Raw genomic sequence first — 19,799 nt, forward strand, 5'->3', positions numbered from 1 at the left:
TTTGATGTGAAAGGACAACAGGAGACTTTTTTTCTCTCTGGAAGCAGCATTATTACGGCCTGAGGGTGAAATTCACTTAAAAATTTAAATTTTTAAATGAACTATTCCTTTAAGTAAAGTAGATCACATGCATTCTCCAAATAGCTTCTCTTTTTTTTTGCTGTTACTTTAAGAAAAGGGGAAACACATCAGTCAATGTCTAACACAAAAAGTGTTAATAAAATCTGTCTTGAGTACATGACTGTGATTTACTGTATGTTAAAACATGTTGAAATGTAATCTATACCAAGGAGAATAAATGTTTAACTCTACAGCTTTGTCATGCATAAACAAAAGGCAATGACCTTTAAGAGAAGCAGGAACTACTTTTGAAAGACAAAATAAATTGGCTCGGCTGCCTGTCACACAACCCTTGTTTCAGTATCCTGCACCATGCAGTCTGCATTTTGATTAGAAGACAGTAAATGAATTAAATTAAGTGACATTAAATGAAACAATAGATATATAAACAGCATTGATCTGTTTATTATTCTTCTTCGCCAAAGTCAATTGCAATCGCTGTAGCGCTCATAACTCCTGAAAACCCCTCACGTTGGTTGTATTGGCGGAAGTTAGAAGTTAGAGGGAGAGGGGGAGGTTTCAGGAGTGATGATATTACTGCGCCGAGGTCAAAGTGCAGTGAAGTGCTCTTCCGCCATACGTTATAGTTATCATTTTTATCAGCTTAGGAAATCGCCACTGTTTATTTTGTGTCACCATACTTACTCATGTAACTACTCATGTAACCTTCTTTAAATAGGGAAAACATGGGGGTGTTTGGTAGCTTCTAAATTCCTCCCTGTTTGGATCCTATGGAATTAATGGTGCTAAGCTAAACGCTAGCATTGTGGCACAGCGCGCTACATTGATTGAATGCATGCACTAAGACGGGAGAGGTACTGTACATATCAACTCATCTAAGTTGAGGGAAGAACATAGTGTAATATGGAAAAACGGCAGTGTTTTCCTTTAAGGCCAGTATTCAATTATAATCATACCACCACCTGCTGGCAACAGAAAATTAATTGTTTTACACTAAGATTGATGATACATGGGGCAAATATTTGAGCAATTTTGCTGGGCAACTTTTTTTGAGCAATGTTGCTTGGGCACTTTTCCATTGAGAATGGTAGCAAATAACCAGGTGTCTCACCTGGTTGCCCATTGACAACAACATTAGCCAAAGATGCCCAGCAACATTGCTAAAAAAAATTGCCCCATGTATCATCAGCTTAACTTAAACATGCAATGTCTGAACTGCCCCAAACTACACATGTTTGGTAAGAGTCCTGGCCTGAAAACATTTACACACCAATATTCAATATTGATTATAGTGCCACCTGTTGGCAACAGAAAATATCATATTTTACACTACAATGTAGCCAAAATATGTAATGTCCAGTCTGCCCCAAATGTTTTGTTAGGTAAGGGTCATGGCCTGCACCACCAAATAGCAGCAGGAACTTTGGCACGTATAAATAAAATATTCATCCTCACTCTTCTTTTGGAGATTCAATGTGGTCCTCATCCCAGCAGTGACTCTAGAGATGGTTCTGCACACAATTCAAACCAAATATTGGACCATGTTCTGACACTTTTTGTTGATCCCGTTCAAGCTATTGAATCTAGAGGAAATGGGTCACCCACTGTTGCCTTCTGTTATGAAAATCACTCTTGAGAACACAGGCTTAAGATTCAAACAGGCCATCTGATCAGTAATCTGCCTAAATATGCTCTTGTGGCTATTCCATCTTGTGTTATGAATGCTTAAACATTTATGATTGCCCTTACCGATTGAACATTACTCACATGCTGAAAACACAATGGCTCTTGATTCTTGATTCTTACAATGATTCTTACAAAAAAAAAAAAAAAACCAAAGGCAAGTAAATGTATCACAGTTTCCACAAAAATATTAAGTATCACAACCATTTTCTACACGTTTCAATAAACAAATGTTTAATGAGCCCCCAAATTAGCATATTAGGTTGATTTCTGAAGGATCATGTGACACTGAAATCTGAGTAATGGCTTCTAAAATAATTTCGCCATCGCAGGAACAAATTACATTTTAAGATATTTTAAAATACTAATAATATATTTTCAGTAATAATATTTTTTCATACTATAATTTTACTTTTTTTTTTTTCAATAAAAGCAGTCTTGGTGACAATGAGAATTCTTTCAAAAGCAACAATAAAGTTACAGACTCCTAACACACAAACAATATTGTAATAATATTAGGTAAATATATAAAAATACAAAATAATTAGTTTACAAATACAAAAGAATTTAGCTTATTTATATAATTATAAATTAATTAGTTTTTAATTTGTTTTTATTCTATTTTAATAATTGTAAAATTTAGCAATATCTTTGCCTTTTGAAAAAACCTTTGCAGGCTTAAAAGTTTGCCTTATGCATTCTTAAAAATATAGGCTCACTTTTGGAACAGAGTGATGTTACATTTTCCACTAAGGAAAGAACAGCAGTACATTCTGATGGAACAGTGCGGATTTGTGCGGATCATGATTCAGTGACAAAATATCAAAGCACGGTAAGCATGCAAGCTGATCAATCAAGACCAGACATGTTCACAAGTCTCTGAGGTCCAAGTCAAGTCTCAAGTCTTTAAAGTGGAGTCCAAGTCACATATCAAGTCTTTGTACTATTCTTTCAGCAATATGATTTTCCAAAAAAATGTAAGAAAATTTTGAAATGGACAGGTGTCCATTTATTAATTGTCAGACAAAATGCTGCTTTTTAAAATTGAAATGTGTCAAATGACAAAACTAAATTAAAATTAAAAAAAAAAAAACCCTAATCAATCAAATGAATAACTATAAATTAAATAAATCTCATATAAAAACAAGGCTTTGTCTGTGCTTTTTTTCAATTTAAAATTAGAGCCAACCAAAGCATGTTAAACACAACACAGTCCTAACAAAGAGGCTACATCCGAATAACATCTGCACGAAACAATACACCAGACATGCTGAATTAGAATGCAGATTCAATCTCTGCCAGCAGGTGGTGCTTGAACAGCAATTAAACATTGTTTCCTTGGCTGCCGCTGTAAACAAACATATCTGCATGGCCCAGGCCCACTGATGGAAATCCTCAGAGAATGCAGGAAGACTGCAAGAGGCTGCTGATTCCACACATCCAGCAGCAGCTCCACAGAATGATGAGAAACACTGACCTTTGGAGGGACTTGTCACCAATCAGTGTTATTGAAGATCATTAGTTCAATACACCACCTTAGAGTGCAGTGGTTTAGACAACCCAGACATGTGAATGACACCAGGACATTAGAGCAACCCACTCATAATTGCTTTAGAGTCCTTTGCATCATCTTAGTATATTTGTAATGTGCTTACATTTTTAATAACCTGCTGGGAATATTGAGAAAAGTTCATTTAATTGCCCTCTGTGTTCTGTCTGTTGGCAGATTAATGCACCATGTTTTCCTTCACTGTTCTGAAAAGATTCAAAATAATTTAATACATGATACAGCTCTAATGAAGCTCCCTGCAGCGATGAGCATACACATGCTGAACATCTACCCTCTGCAGTTTAGCTGTGGAGGTTCAGAATATATTGTAGTTACAGCATGAGGCAGAGCCTTAGAAATCCCCCCCGCAGCGGCAGAGAAAGACGCACACCGTGCAAACCGAGGGAGACACATTTTTTAGAGCTCAGAGCTCAAGAATCACCAACTGCAGCATCAAATCTGTCCCTGCATCCTGAAGAGTCTTGTCACGCTCTGTAACTTCATCAGCAAACACTCCAATCTGCTTTCTTCCTCAGATCTCAGATTAGAATGAGCCTTGGTTTTGTCTGGTGGCTCTCCAGCAACTATAAAAAAAATATAGTTGAATGCTAAATCTTTGAGCTGTGCTTGGGTGGTCTGTTTCTTACTTGCGCAGAAGAATCTCACAGCAGAAATGTCACCACGATCTAGACAAGGCGTTCAGGAATGTGTTTGTGTGCACATTTCTGCAGATCTCAGGAGACTGGTGAAGGAGAAAGTGTGATTATATTCCTGGAGGGGACTAGATGCAGTGTTAATACTCCAGGAAAATGTATCCAGCTAATCCCAAACTCCTACATACATGACCAGAGTTTGAAACTATTTTACTAACCTTTAAACCCGATGTTTACCATTTATCCAAGATTCTTTCCAACATAGTTTTTTCTTAGATCTGGCACCTGTATTAAAAGACACTGTTAAATGTAGAATAATATTGAGAAATATTTTTCAAAGTTTAAGAGTCATTTTAATCAAAGGTATTATTATTTTTATTAATATTATTACATATGTGCGTGATGAATTATTCACCTTTTTGGATCATATTTAAACAGTCAGTTGCATACATTGTACTGTATGTAGCATACTTTATTATTAATTTATTTAATATAAGAATATCTAGAATATATATATATATATATATATATATATATATATATATATATATATATATATATATAGTTTATTTTTAGTTTTATTTGATGTTTGATAAGTGTGTATATTACAATTAAAGTTGTATCATTTTTGTCTTTGAACAACTGTAAAAATGTACATTTGCAAGTTTGAGGCATTGCACATTAATTCAAATGACATCCCATAGGAAAATGGTGGAGTTAAGATGGCTTAAAGCATCATTACAGATGTGATTTAAATGTAAAATATTTCTTTTGATCCCAAAAAGTATCTCGTCTCTGTTCACAGCTCATATCGTTTGGACAAGTCAAGCCGAGATGTGGTCAAATACCTCACCAATATCACTGCAGATTTAAGGTGAACATGAGCAGACAAACACACATAGCTGCTTGAAACTTTTTATAGGTAATCTAGACTTTGTTGCACGAGTAGTAAGTAAAATTCATCTTCTAATCTTCTCTGAATCTTTTAGTCACTCCCATTTGAACAATTTTCAGATTTTAATATCTCTTCAAGGTTATTTTGAAGAATGACTTTTGTAAAATAGCATTATTCTTTTTCTTTCTCTGTTACTTTCTTTCCTTCGAAATGCCATTTTTAGCATGCATTGATAAATCTGGTGAAAGAGAAAGAGAGGAAGGCTGTAAAGGAAATGGATACATGATTTAAAAAAAATGTTACACAATCCTTTATCTTATAATCCTTAATAACAGATAAATAGATAGATTGATTATAGACAGATCTTTCTACTTTCTTATTAACTTTCCCTCCTTTCATTGTCGCCTTCACTGCATGTCTCACTGTGTAGTCAAAGCTACCATCTTCATACCTCTAGGGAAATCCATCCCAGCATTACACTGGAACCGTCTCCCAACTACAGCTCCCCGAAGTTCCGCTCCAGGAACCAGAGCTACATGAGAGCGGTCAGCACCCTGAGTCAGGCCAGCTGCGTCAGCCAGGTCAGCCAGGTGAGAGTCACATGTGCCCGGCTCAAGGTAATCCAGGTTTTTTTTTCACACCCATCACAGTGCAAAAAACCACAACACATACAGAGGATTTAGCGCCCGTTTTGCCATTTATATACAATGTAGTTGTTGTGTCTGTCTGTTTTCAAATTGTCAGATTTATCAGCCTCTAACATCTAAATCTCTCTCTTAAAGTAAAGTAATAGGGGTTTTATTGATTTGGCTTGAGGTCTTACAACATGTTTTTTTTTCTCCGAACCCTCATTTTGCACACAGCCACTCTCGCTTTCTAAGCGTCATCAGTGGCTTGCTGTGGTCATTAGAGGATAATTCCCTTTCAATGGAATGCGATGGCAATCTCGGATTTTAGAGATTGCTAAATTGGAATCTGATGGGTAGTAAGAATCCTATCAGACAAGTTCAACTTGACTAGACAGATATCGCTTTATAACAGAGATGCTCATCTCAGATTTTTCAAACCGATTTAAGAAGGTATTGCTCAGGAATGGGAAGGATTCAACGAAAGCATTTCATTTCCTCAGATTTCTGCTGGAAGACTTAATGTTTTATCCACAGAGATTTTATCGTGACCATATCGCAATTTTTATCTTGCGTACAGTCTTTGTAGATAAGATTAGACTGCACACTGGAATTGAGGAAGAAATATAGGCCAGCAAAACAGCAAATAAAGCCAAGAAAATTGAAGAAAGCAGCCAGAGGGGAAAAAAAGGGAGGATGGTTAGAAAAAACATCTATATATTGTCTTGGATTTTCTTTTTTTTTTCAGATGAGTGAGACTGAGGTTAATGGGCAGTTTGAGTCGGTGTGTGAATCTGTTTTCAGCGAGGTGGAGTCTCAGGCCATGGATGCTTTGGACCTGCCGGGCTGCTTCAGGACACGCAGCCACAGTTACGTACGAGCCATCCAGGCCGGATTCTCACAGGACGATGACTGCGTCCCCTCCATGACATCATCCACTGTCACCTCCACCATCAGGTCCACCACAGGTAAGTGGGCTTTCCTTGTGAATAACCATGCACATCTGTGTCTGGTCTCGGCTTGTGGTTATCTCAAAGTAGAAGTTGCGGAAAGATTTCAATGAATGAACTTACTTATTAATGAATGAACAGTTTTTATTAAAACTGTCTTAAGGTTTGCCTTCAAGCCAAAATTAACCACAGCTGTGAATGCTGAGTGATGTAGTAAATTCATGTTTACTACTGGCATTGAAACAGTATTTTTTTCAGTATTTTTTTAATGAAAAAAAAAAAAAAAATCACACACATTTGTTGACAGTTTGACCCAACTGGCAATTAACTGCATTTTATTTTATTGCCAAAGTCAGTTTTTACTATCTTTTGGAGCTTAGTCTGATTCGGATCTTAGAGGCCTTAGGGCATACCTGAGTCAGTTTTGTAAACTTTAAAACAATGAATGAGCGATTTAAATAAAATCAAATTTAAGATTTGCCTGACTTAATTGTTGAGAGTGTAAATGCTGACTCATGCAGAAACCATTGAAGAGAAAAGGATTTGTAAATTAGATTTAGATCAGAGGCAAAGCTGTTCATCCAGATGATTATTTTTCAATGAATGCATCATATTACATGTAGCATGGCATGCATGCATGTGAACTGCTTACAGCCGAGTGACTGATTTGTGTACGGCTTTATAACCGCATATAAGGTAAGTGCTGGTGTGCCTCAGAAGAATATGAACCCTATTGAATTCAATCCCTAAATTTCGTGGCAAACAATAAAATGGTGAAAAGTGATTTTTTTTTTATTATTATTATTTATATATATATATATATATATATATATATATATATATATAAATATTGTGTCCAAATTAAAATATTACCTTTTTATTCTTCCACTGTGTGTTTTGTCTCTCAAGATTTTCAATTTGGATCTCTACCTTGTCCTATTTTCTGCCTCAGTTGACTCATGGCTAACAGACAGGGAGGGGGTGAAAAGCAGTGATGGAGACATGAGGTGGTGTATTGCGATCCCAAAATGTTTCCCAGCTGGATGATTGTCACTCTGTGGGCTTTCTTTTTCTCACTCTCGCACATCTCCTAGTCTCTCTCTCCCTACCTCTCTCACTTTCTCTTTGGGGCGTGAAGCTGGTTTTAAACGCATCAGTTTTGAGTTCTCTCTCCCACAGGGTCCCCAACTGAAGCTGTGCTTGAGGGTTTGAGTTTTCAGACTGTTTAAGGGTCAGTGTTGATACTGCAACCTAAATAGATGTAATTAAGAGTATCAGAGTCCAATCCCTGGAAATGTGTCAATTAAAGCCAAAAATCAAAGGTTAGACAAAGATAAACAGTAAATATACTCTGGCGTTTTTTGCACTGCCTTCTCACTGAAAAATGCTTGCAGAATAATGAGCAATATTGGCTTTCTAACAAAGGGAGTCTCTTTAAAAACACTTGATTTAGAGCTAAATATGACTAAATCCATTATAGTAAGTCCCATATATTTTACAACAGTGACTGGGCAAGGAACATTTCAAAGAATACAATCACTGATCATAAAAATTGCATGTGTTAAACTATTGCTAAAGTAATGAGCTATTTTTTAATTTTTTTTATTTTTTTATTTTTATTTGTTTTTGTGTCAAGGTATCGGTTTGAAGACAATGATTCCCCCAGTAAAGACCTGGTCAGTGATGGGTCAAAGTGGACCTCTCATGTTCAATAGGGTTCATACCTGCTTTGCTGAGACACACACACACACACACACACACACACACACACACACAAAAGAGACTGAAAGCTTTTGCTCGCAGTTGCCTCCTTTCAAGGCACAAAGCACAGACCTGCTCTGTCAGAGGGACCTGATGATGCTCTATGGGATTCCGTTGTTATTATCCCCTGCAGGTGTCCTCAGGCTTCAGTTCTCTGTTTTGTGCTTTGAGAGATGAATATTTGCAAATAAAGGAGTGGAGTGAGAAGGCAGAGTAATAACGGAGAAAAAACGCTGTGAGTCAAAATGGGATCTGTTTGCTAGCATGATCACAATAAGTCAAAATAACTAGCTCCCATCACCTAAAGCACAGGGAGCCAAGATTGCGTTTGTTGCATAATGAGCAAAACTCAAAACAATTTGTACGATTTTACAAAGTCCTTTGATTTAAATTGTGTACATTCTTTTCTATATTCCTTCAATGCATTGTTAACATTTTCATCTGACCTGTGTGATAACGTCATTCACACACAAAAAAAGATTGAATTCTAATCTGGCCTAAAACTTATTTTGGCTCACATATATTTGGTTGAACTCTAAATGAAGCCGGCAAACAGCACAAATCCCCAGCTGGCCTCACCACTGGGCACATTATATACACTGGCATTTTTATATCTTTCTTACAGAGGGAAATGATGTGCTGGAGGGCATTGGTTTTCTTAATGAGGACAATTTACCCATCGAGGGGCCAGACTTTACCTACATGGCCCGTGGGAATACGGGGCTCCATGGGAGAGGAGTTGAATCCAGCAGCCTTTATGGTAATAGCTCACCTACGACGACTCCCCCATTACCCCCGCTGAAAACCAGCGCACCCATCAGGCCACGACCTGTTCAGTCAAGTGTCCAGGAGACAGCGGATCTGGCCCTGGTCATCAGCCATCAGTGGAGGGAGGATGTGTCAGCCATGCGTAAAGAGTTAGCCGAGCTCAGGAAAGATCTGTGCACTGAGCTCAGAGCTTTCAACAGGAACTTTTCCACCTTTACGCAACATTACAGCACCTGGTCACCGAGATGGGTAAGGGAAACCCAGACAACTGCTCCTCAAGTGTCCGTCAGCACCCAGGCAGGAAGCAAGACCCTGGTGCGACAGAACACAGCAGACGCAGCGGTTAACTGCCCCTCACCGGTTGATCCCAATGTTTTATCCATGTCTCCTTCAGAACATGCAGATAAAAATGTCCTGCAAGTCTCTACCTCTTTAACATTTTTTCAAACTGACCCCAACTCTGAATTTGTAGACATTGATGATCCTACTTTTGCAAATCTTACCCCTCCAGATCCTATTGATGTGGCGTCGCTTTGTTGGCCTGATCTAGATTCAGACTCCATGACTCCTCCAGATCCCCCAGAACCAGTGCCAGAGGTAGAACCGTATTGCTTTACGAAGTCATCCACTCCTGGGCATGTGGAATCAGTTGTTTTAGACTTCACAAATGTAGAACTAGTGAACTTGGCCAGTTTGCATTGGCCTAAACTGGATCCGGATGATACTGGTACTCTACCCCAAGAATTTCTTGATCATCCCTCTCAAGAATCTCCAGAACAACCTGGTACAAATACACCAGACCATGGTAGCATGACTACACAGGAACAGTCGGTTCTAGAATCCATGCAGACGTTTTTGCTGAGTCATCCAGATGAAGAACCTATGGACTTCACTTCACTAGAAATGGACTCCTTTGCCTTGAGTCCAGTGACCCCAGATTCTATGAATCTTCAAGACTTAAAATGGCCAAGTTTAGAATCTCTTGAGCTCAATGTTTCTGGCTCTCAAAGCCCCTCTCCTATAGATCTAGCCCTGCCAAACCCTCCGACACCAGAAACTGTCTATGAGTGTTCCTGTGAAGCCACAGTACAAGAACCACCCCTTCCAGAACTACTGGACACCATTTATCTCCAACCAGCAACTCCAGAGCCTGAATCCCGAATAGAATCTGACATATCAAACCCAGCAAGTTTTGAATCTCATTTTCCTACTTGTCAAAAGCCAGCAGCACACGAACTAGACACTCATTCTCTTGTTTTGTGGTCAAAAAAGGAAACATTCATGCGCTGTGCAGAAGAAGGTGGTGCCATGAACATCCCAGAGTCCTACTTCGAAGAAGATATTGGCCAGATTTTTTATTCTTCTGCCTCCATTTTAAATTTCCCAATCCAGCCAGACACTGTGGACTCAGCTCCCCTGGAGTCTGAGACTCTCTTCTCTGCCATTCTGTGCTCAGTTGAGTCAGATAGCTTAGATCCTGAAGTTACTAGCATAGATGGACCAATGTCACAGGAGCTGAACCCACCTGGACTTGCTACCATAGACCCAGCAACTGTGCACCCCTTCAATTTATCCCTGTTAGAGCTCCAGTCTGCCTTAGATGTATCTAAGAGTGAAACAAGCGATAATGGGTCACCAAAGGGAACAGCAGCCATAAGCAGCCCTTCTCATTCACCATCCGCTAGGGATTTCCTTTGGATTCGTTGGCAGCGGAAAGCACGTGGACGGCAGCTGATGTCACGGAGTGCCAGTATGGAAATTTTCCACAAGAAATACTCAAACAATTCAGAGATGTCCTATATGTCACTGTCACTCTGAGCTCTCCGAAAAGTGCATGAAGCTACATGGGATGTGCAATAGATAATCATATGTAATATTTACAGGCAGAATAGAGCACTGTTAGGTTATGTAGCAAGATGTTTACAGGTTTGTGTCTCTCCAGTATGTGTGTGATTATAAGAGAGAATGAGAAGTAAAGAGTGTGAACAGGGAAAATATAAAAGGGTGAGAGATTGTTACATTTGTGGCATGGATGAGGTTATGAGAGAGGTTGTAGCTAAAAGCAGTCTGATGACAGTAATAGCACTGCATTAGTGTACTTCAGACATTAAGCATCTATTTACACTGCAAAACTGGTAAGTCACCTTGAACTTCACTCCTCTCTAGGGACACTCTCTAGCTTTACAGGGACTCCGATGTATACTGTGATTGTTTTTTGGCAGAGAATGAAGACAGTCAAGACTCTCTCCAATGAACTTTAGAAACTAAAGTGTAAACTGTAAAATAAATATCTGTACGAACTGGTCTCGAATATACCAGCAATTTGTACCTTGGTCATGCTGTCTGAGGGTGGGTGTTAGGGAGAATCCTTTTTAAGATGGAACAAGTCAGACTATGAACTGGATGTTGGCCAAAGACTACCTGAAACAACTGCATATATCGCTTGGATATATTTTATGGATTTTGATAATCTTTTTTCTCTGAATGTAATATAATGGTTGTTTCTCTGGTGTAAATTATGGAATCCTTTATTCCATTCTACTCGATGTCTTCAGAGCCAAAGTCTCACTGTAAAAGTGGAGGAAAATTTAGTTCTGCAAAATTTTCAAAGGCCTAACGGCTATGTTATGGTACTCTGTGAAGTGACTGCTGTTTCTTTTTCTCCTTTTTGCCCAAATCTTGATAAGATCTGGAGGGAAATTGGATGAAAACGTTGAATGTGATATTTTCTGTTTAAATTAATATATGGAAATGTATCAGATATTAATATTAAATGGATATTTCTTAAGATTATTTACTTTTAAGGAATTTGGTTGTAGAGGTTTGAATCACTGCTTTCTGGGAACATACACTGAGCATGTGGGTCATTTTGAAGCTTATTTAAACATGGGATGTAGATGTACAGGCCACAAAATTGCATATGGGTTAGGAATTAAAACCTATGGTGTAAATGTGCACAATAAGGTAACTGGCCACTTTTTCTATGGTTAACAGTTACCTTTAAAACAAAATTGATCATGCACACTTAAAAATCCATACAAACCTTGCAAATCCACACTTATTATTATAAGTGAGATACAATATACTGTTAATATACAGTAAACCTTGATGTCTACATATAAAATATTCCCCAATGATTCTCTAAATTGTTGTAAATGTAAAGACTATTGTATACTGTGATTTTTTTTTCCCCCTCTGCATCTCATTAACCGCTCCCCATCTTTAAAATGAGATGCCAGTTCATTTGTGTCGGTAGGTTTACTGAAGATATTTGATGTCACATCAGCAGTCTGTATGTATTATTGTCCACTTCATGTACATACATGAATGGAATACTAAAGAAATAATTAAATAACTAAATACATAAAGAAAATGCTCATGCTATCTCTAACAGTTATGATTTGGTATGTATCAAGAAATACAGTGTCACGGCCTTATATCTGACAATCTGAGGAAATTTTGAAACCAGATACAGTGATTGATTTTGAATTCTTAGCAACAGTTTACATTTAATTGAAGTGACAGACTAAAACATTCTAAAGTAGTTAATGTAGTTGAGTTTGCAGGTTAACCTTATTATTATTATTAGCAGTGAATGTATTTTTTTTATCAAGTGGTTGTAGCTAATTCATCTAATTATGTTTAGATGTGTGTAGATGTGTTCTTGTTTATTTATTTAAAACCAGGACCTTCAGCACTTTCTGCTTTTTTGTTAGTCAGCCATCCAACTGACAGACACCTACAGTGCAATTTTAGAAGAGTGCAAACATTGGATAGTTTTACAAACTTTTGAAGACTTTAAATGTGTTTCCCTGGAAATTAAACCTGGCAACATATCTTTAATCTGTAAATGTTTAGTGTTAGAATGGAAAACTTTGCTAAATCCCAGTTTGCATGCCACTACCACTGTACGTGTAGTCATTAAATTGTCTTATTTCAGCATCAAAGAGCCATTACAAACAATGATCATGATATTCTTATGTAGAGGTTGTAGGAAATATTAACCTAAAAAGCACAGACAGATGCGTATTTAAAACATTCACTAGAAATAGTTTGCATTGTTGACATACTATTTTCATTTAGTGTCATTTGAGACTATTATCCTTATCTGATATACTATAATATGAATAGCATGCGTATTGGGATTTAGCCATTTCTAACAGGTCTTCCTTTATTCATAAAAGAGCCCTCTGCTGTGCTGGAGAGCTATTTGCTGAGTAATAAAAGTGGGTTTTACGTACATATCTAGATCAGACTCACAGGTGCTTTAAAGTTCAGGACATAACTGACTGTAGCAAAACAAATAAACACATTAAGATTCTCATTGGTCCAATCCCCATTTCAGTGAGCAGGAAATACCTGACAGATCCTTATACTGTAGGTAATTTAAGTGTAGTAAAAGCAGTGTTTCTCTGGGCAGAGGGGTTTCCTGGTTCTGTACATTTTCACTGGCTGCTTGTGCATTGTGTGCCTTGTCTGGCTCATGAATGTGGGCGTTTAACCACTCAGCCTCAATATTGTTGTGCCACTGTGATTTTGTTTTATTTTTTCTTAATGGCTTCAGAATTTCAGAATGAAAGCACTTTGACTGTAAAATTTAAAATATTAATCACAGAGATCTGAAGCCTGAAAATCATGTGAAAATATCTGTCAGCTGATTGTTGGATTTTCTGAGATATTCTTAAATGTCTGCAGTCTTATGATCTGCGACTAAGTGAATGTTATTTATTTCATTAAATAATAAAATGAGCACTTTTACATCAGAACCTGAACTGTTGTAGACCGTTGCATGGTGGTCTCTGAACTAGGAGTATTTTTAAACACTTTGTTGTAAGCTACAGTACCTCTCTCTTCTCATTTCTCTTCACACACACATGTACGCATCCTTTAGTTTTCTCTGTACAGGTAAGCTGCATTATAATTCTTGTTTTGCTACAATAATTTCCTATAATAATATTCATTAAGATTAAGATTTAGTTTATAGATGAGCAAATTCCAACAAGCAGTAACACTTTAGATGTCATTGCAAATAATCCTGTGTGATATTACACAAAAGCGCAATGTGATCAGAAGGTTGTGCAAAGCAGCACTGAACTGATGTGTAGGTTTCAAGAGATTCAGGTTTTGTCATTATGATTTAAACTCTGAAATTGTTCGATTTTTTAGTTGTTTTTATTTTTCTGTGGTGTGTGGTATCTCAAATACACAGTGGAAGAATAATTGTGTTTTTGGTTTATTTAAATGGTTGAGCACTTTTCATCAGGTGTAACGCTTTAATGTATGTGTACTGAGCTCAGAATGACGTGTGGTTGTATGTTTGTGTTTTTGTGAGTGTGGTCGGGCTTCAAAACGTTTATGCGTATGTTTGCTTCTAGGAATTCAGTTCCATCTCCCTTCTTCAGGCAGTGTGGACCGTCCTTCCCAGCAACCACCAGGTAAATTATAGCTTTAACTCGCCAAATTCATCCAAACTAATGTTCATGTTCCAGTACCTGCATTAGAATAATCTAATACTGTATGTTCCCAGTATGATCATTAATGCTAATGTTTCATGGTATTTGTTTGGTTTTGATTCTGAGCACTACCTCTTAGCTGAATGACTCTTCTGGCTATAGTGTATTGAAACATGCTGACAGACCCTTCTACACCTCTCTGACATTTCTTTGACCCTTTCACCTCTACCTCCTTCTTACTCACAGATCTTTACAGATGCCATGGAAGCCACGTTTTCTCCTTTTCATCTCTTCTTCTGTATTTTATGTGTCTGCAAGGCAGCACTATGTTTAACATTCTTAGATATTATGGTTGTAATATTGTAAATTAACACTTATTAAACTTCTGCAGTTAATTCAGCTCAACCACTTAATGTTCAAACTGTTTTACAAATGATTTCAGTTTACCTTTTCTCTCTCTCTGTCTTTCTCTTTCTCTCTCTCTCTCTCTCTCTCTCTCTCTCTCTCTCTCTCTCTCTCTCTCTTTAAAAGTGCAGTATTTACAAAAATGTAAGACAAACATTAGAATGAAGATAAAATCTCCTATAGAGTGCATTAGTGCCCACCCACTTTTTTCAGTGGGCTTGGTTCCAAAAGTATATTCCCATTCATTTTTTAAGTTATGAGCCATGAACCAAACCAGCCACCTATAGGTGAATCAAAACATTAAAAACTTTAAACTTTAAGATTTAAAAAATGAAGTATCTGAAAATCAGACAAAAAGATGTGTGAAGTTGTATTTATTTATTTTTTTATAAGTTGTTATAATGCGGCCTGATGGCTTCAACAAAAGAATATACCATTGATTATCAACTTTGAAGCTCACTATACAAAGTGTCATGATTAAAAATGTAACACTATTATTTTGCAGCATTGTACGGACTAGTATGTCCTCTCATTGTAATGCACTCCCACAAACTCCTTCCCCATTCCTCACTTCTTCTCTCTTCATAACGATGAAAGCACAGTGTCATCACTCTCAACTCATTTGATAAAACAGGCAGCACAGAGAGAGTTATGAGTCCCTGTTGCATTATTTGTTTTGCTGTAACATCTATTTTTGTACCAGTGCTGAATCACTCTGCTCAGTCATTCTCCTCCTCTCTCGTATATTCTTGGCTATTCAGTCTTGTCTTTCTGACTCCCTCTTTGTTACGATCCATCTTTCTCTTTTAATCTCTCTTTGTCTCTCTTTCGTTCAATTAGTCTTTCTGATTGAGTTGTACACATGACCTTTCAGTAACGTTTTAAAGCTGGCTGATGTGGTGAGAGGTGGTTTAGCGGGGTTTGATTTAAGACAAATAGTAGGGTCTTAAAGTTTGAGAACACTTAGTTTTGTGCTTCTGTTATGCATAATATGATCATCATTATAAAAACTGGAGTGAAAAGCCAAACTGATACTTCCAGTACTTCCACTACAATACTTTTGCATTAATGGCAGCAGCACTCAAGTCACATTAACTTTTCATATTTTTTAATAAATCCCGATGAATATGTTTTCCAGTATGATTTGAGATGATGTAACCAAGAGCATCTGAAGCATCACATAATCAGTCTCACATCAGTGACCTAGAAATTGTGTTGAATCTGAAATGGTTTTTATAATTTTTTTACACCATAGCATTTCTCTTTTTTTCCCAACTTTCTTTTTCTTTAAAGGTTGAAATTAGATTTTGAATCCCAGATTTTCAATGTAACTTTTAGACCCTAGGGCCTGTGACATGTGACTCACTCAAAAATTAACTATACTACACTGCAAACATGGTTATTCCTTTCATTTGGTCTACTGTAGGTCATAATAAATCCCTTACAGTGACCATCTTTTCTGTCACTTTCAATTATTGTGAATATCTAAATATTCAATACCTTTCAAAAAAATTAGTGACCTTCAAACTTTTCATCCTCAGAAATCTAAAAACATATACAAAATAAAAGGACACATCCAAATCACAGATCCATTTATCTGCCTGGTCCAGCTGTGTGGATTAGAGCAGGAAGAGATCTGCAGATAACCTTTTGCTCATCAGAATGCATGACAGGCTTCACAGTCTGTTTACAAGAACATCAGAGCACTTTTTTCTCCTTTATTAATGAAGAGGGAGTTTGTATATATAACTTGCAGTCAGCAGGCAAATTTTTTTATATATTTGTTCATTTTGAGGATGCTACTTGTCCCTCTCAATATTTAGAAGAGTGACCAGTTAATATTGTAGTTTTGGCCATTTTTTAAATGTTTACATTTGGTCCCCCTCCAGTCTTGAATATTTGGTAGCATCATGTTGATGCACTGGAGATATTTGACATTAAACCTCTCCCTTTCTAACAGCGGTCACCTACACACCCAGTACACCCACCTATAAGAGGACCCCTCCACCTGTGCCCCCTCGTTCCACCTCCAAACCTCTCATCTCCATCACAGCGCAGAGCAGCACAGAGTCCACACAGGACGCCTACCATGAGGGACAACTGGCCAGAGGGGGTATATAAACCAGTGTTATTTTAGTAATATTTATAAATTATTATAGTACTTACCCATATTTTGGGTAAGTACTATAAAATTCAGTTTAAGTTTTGCTCATTTTAGTACTTATTAAACTTATTTATTACAGTTAGCTGCCAAAACATCTAATATTTAGATTTTATTTAACTTCAGCTTTATCTCAATTACAAAAACAATTTTAATAGTTTTAGTTTACAATAACAACACTGCTTTAAATTACATTATATGTTTCTTCCATACTTCTGACTATGAAAACATAATTAAATACATTTTTGAACGAAACTTAAAACAGCAAAGGCTAGTAAGTCATTTTCTTTGTATTAAAATTATGTTAATATGCAGTAAATGTTTAAAATAAAAGAAGGGATAGGACAAAAAAAACATTTTTGTGGTAATCAACAATTGTGCTGTTGATTAAGCTTAACCTGTGACAGAATATTTATTTAATTCTGAAAATTGCATCATTTATAACCACACTATATTCTTATTTGTGGTCAAAATGACACCAGTTTCTCTTTATGCTTGTCCCAAAGGCATCTGGGGCTCTGATGGGTTGAGTCTGAGTTTGGGTCGAGCCCTTTATAACTCCACTGACAGTCTGGACAGTGCCAAGGCCGTCACTATCGCCATGGAAGCAGCTGCCATGGCAATGGCAGGAAAGAGACACCCCTCCACAGACAGCCATAGCTCAGTGATGACCTGTGATAAAGCTGTGCTGGTGTCCAAAGCGGAAGAGTACCTAAAAACACCAAGGTCTTCGATAGGAATACAGGTGAAGTGCAATAGTTTAATCTAAGAACCTGCATCACCACTTAAAAGAATGTTTCAGCTGTTTTTGTCTGTACAATGATTGTCAGTGGGGTCCAAAATAACACTGAAATCCATTGACTTTCATTGTATGGACAAAACAATAACTGAGACATTTTCAAAGCATCTTCTTTTGTGTTCCAAAGAAATTCAAACAGATTTGGAACTTTCATTTATCATTGACATTTTTTTACTACTTTTTACTACTTTTTCCCCCCTAAAAAAGTATTTATCTTTTTAAAATACCCTTTTTCATGTTTAATATGCGACAACTATAAGTATATAATATATGATCTGGGTTTTAGGGTGGGGCTAACCGTTTGGCTGACCAATGGGAAACGGACAAAGTGTTTGAGGAAAACTATTTGCAAACAGTCACCATTTTTTTCTCTCTCTCTTCTGGGTTTTTTTTCTTTCAGTTCTGCTGAAACTTCCACTTTGACTAGCTTGAATATAGAAATCTGCCTTTTTTTCCACTTCCCTCCTGTTTTGAGCTCCTGTCTGTCTGCTATAAACAAAATATTTATAAACAAAGTGCTGACTAGTGATAAATACAACATACAGGCACTCATGCAAACTGAATCTTACCTAACCAAAGCAATGTAGGCTATTTTGGAGTCCAAACACAAAAGTTTATACAAACCCATACACCTCTAGTCTGTGTTGTTATGCTAAAAATAGCTTCCTGTGAGTCGTCATACCGCAATCTATTAATTAACATTCAACTCAGGCTTCACTGAAAGGGCTCTCCCTCTCTCTCCTTCCCTTAATCTCTTTCCCCATCTCCTCTATTCGTCCTCCCTCCCTCTCTCTTGCTGTTTCTTGCCAGCAGTTAACTGTCTTTGCCTTGTGTATATCTGTTGAGATCATGTTCAAATAATGTTAAATGGGTTTGCCCCCTCAGCCATTTAGGTCATGTGTTCTGCATTCATTTTCCACACTGACCCCTAGAGGTTATGCACAGGGAGCACAATGGAGATGAATTGAGTCCATAAATATTTATTACCAGCCATGAAACAGAATTTTATAGCATTATTTTTTATTTAAAAAATATATATATGTTTGCCCCAAAGATGGCAGTTATTTAGATTAAGGTTTTTCTTGCATATTAGTGACAAACAGCACAGGTCTCTCTGTCACTGGTTGGACATGAGCCAGTCTCTATCTTTTAATGAAACAAATTCTGCTATGAAAACAATTAAAAAACACATTGTGTTTTTTTCGGCAGCTTAATGGGAGGAATATTCCATATAATGTGTTACCACATTATATATGAGTTCTGGACAACAACTAGGAAAAGTGTGGTGGTTTTATCCTGAAAATAGTTGTTGTAGCTACCATGGTTAAATTGGTAAAGGGACTTGACATAGTAGCATTTAATCAATCCATTTGAAGCATGACTGCCTGTTTGGCTGAATGACTCATGATAGACTTGTTCAGAAATAACACACTAAAATTAAATAATTTGTGATTTTTTTAGCTTGTGCAGAGGTGAAAGCTTGTTAGGTAGATGCAGAGTGGTTGTATTTTGTGAGCCGTGTTCGACAGCTTGGCTGGAAATCATTCAATATATTCAGAATTCACTTTGCTTTGACTTGTCATTAACATTTAGTAAAGGAATAGGTCATCTAATCATTAGTCATTATTTACATTCATTGAGTTATTATTTACATTATTTCAACCTTTTTTCCAAATCAATGTTCTTTTTTGTGGAAAATTTTTTTTTATTTCTCATTTATTTGTATAGTGCTTTTCACAATACATATTGAAAGTAAATCTTTTTTCTTTTCTTCTTTTTTTCACATTAACTTTTGATGAAAATAGGCTTTAGATTTTGTCAAAGTTTCTTTGTCATCAATTCATTTTAGGAAGTTTTACTCTGATCTACCAATCTACTTTTAGTTGCCACAAAGTGCATAATTAAGCATTTTATACATTAAATAAAAATATTGTTAGTGTTCTGTTAATGTCTTGTGTTATTTTCCCGTCACATCTTTGTTAACAGTATGTTTAATTAATTAATCGTTTAATTAT

The 19,799-nt window shown here is 36.9% G+C and overlaps 1 protein-coding gene across 3 annotated transcripts in view; it reads left to right on the top strand.

Annotated features, from left to right (window-relative positions):
* LOC132111537 (disks large-associated protein 2-like) overlaps positions 1-19,799 on the top strand; it is a 139,975-nt gene that overhangs the window by 113,874 nt on the left and 6,302 nt on the right. For 2 of the 3 annotated variants that reach the window (XM_059518919.1, XM_059518920.1), the window contains 7 exons: positions 4,772-4,840; positions 5,292-5,451; positions 6,236-6,455; positions 8,824-10,716; positions 14,342-14,401; positions 16,785-16,937; positions 17,492-17,730. In XM_059518919.1, the coding sequence (XP_059374902.1) occupies positions 4,772-4,840; positions 5,292-5,451; positions 6,236-6,455; positions 8,824-10,716; positions 14,342-14,401; positions 16,785-16,937; positions 17,492-17,730 (2,794 nt within the window). The remainder of the gene's footprint in view (positions 1-4,771; positions 4,841-5,291; positions 5,452-6,235; positions 6,456-8,823; positions 10,717-14,341; positions 14,402-16,784; positions 16,938-17,491; positions 17,731-19,799) is intronic. The other variant, XM_059518918.1, reaches the window with a different exon arrangement.

The sequence above is a fragment of the Carassius carassius genome, chromosome 31, assembly GCF_963082965.1.
Source record: "Carassius carassius chromosome 31, fCarCar2.1, whole genome shotgun sequence".
Lineage (NCBI taxonomy): Eukaryota > Metazoa > Chordata > Actinopteri > Cypriniformes > Cyprinidae > Carassius > Carassius carassius.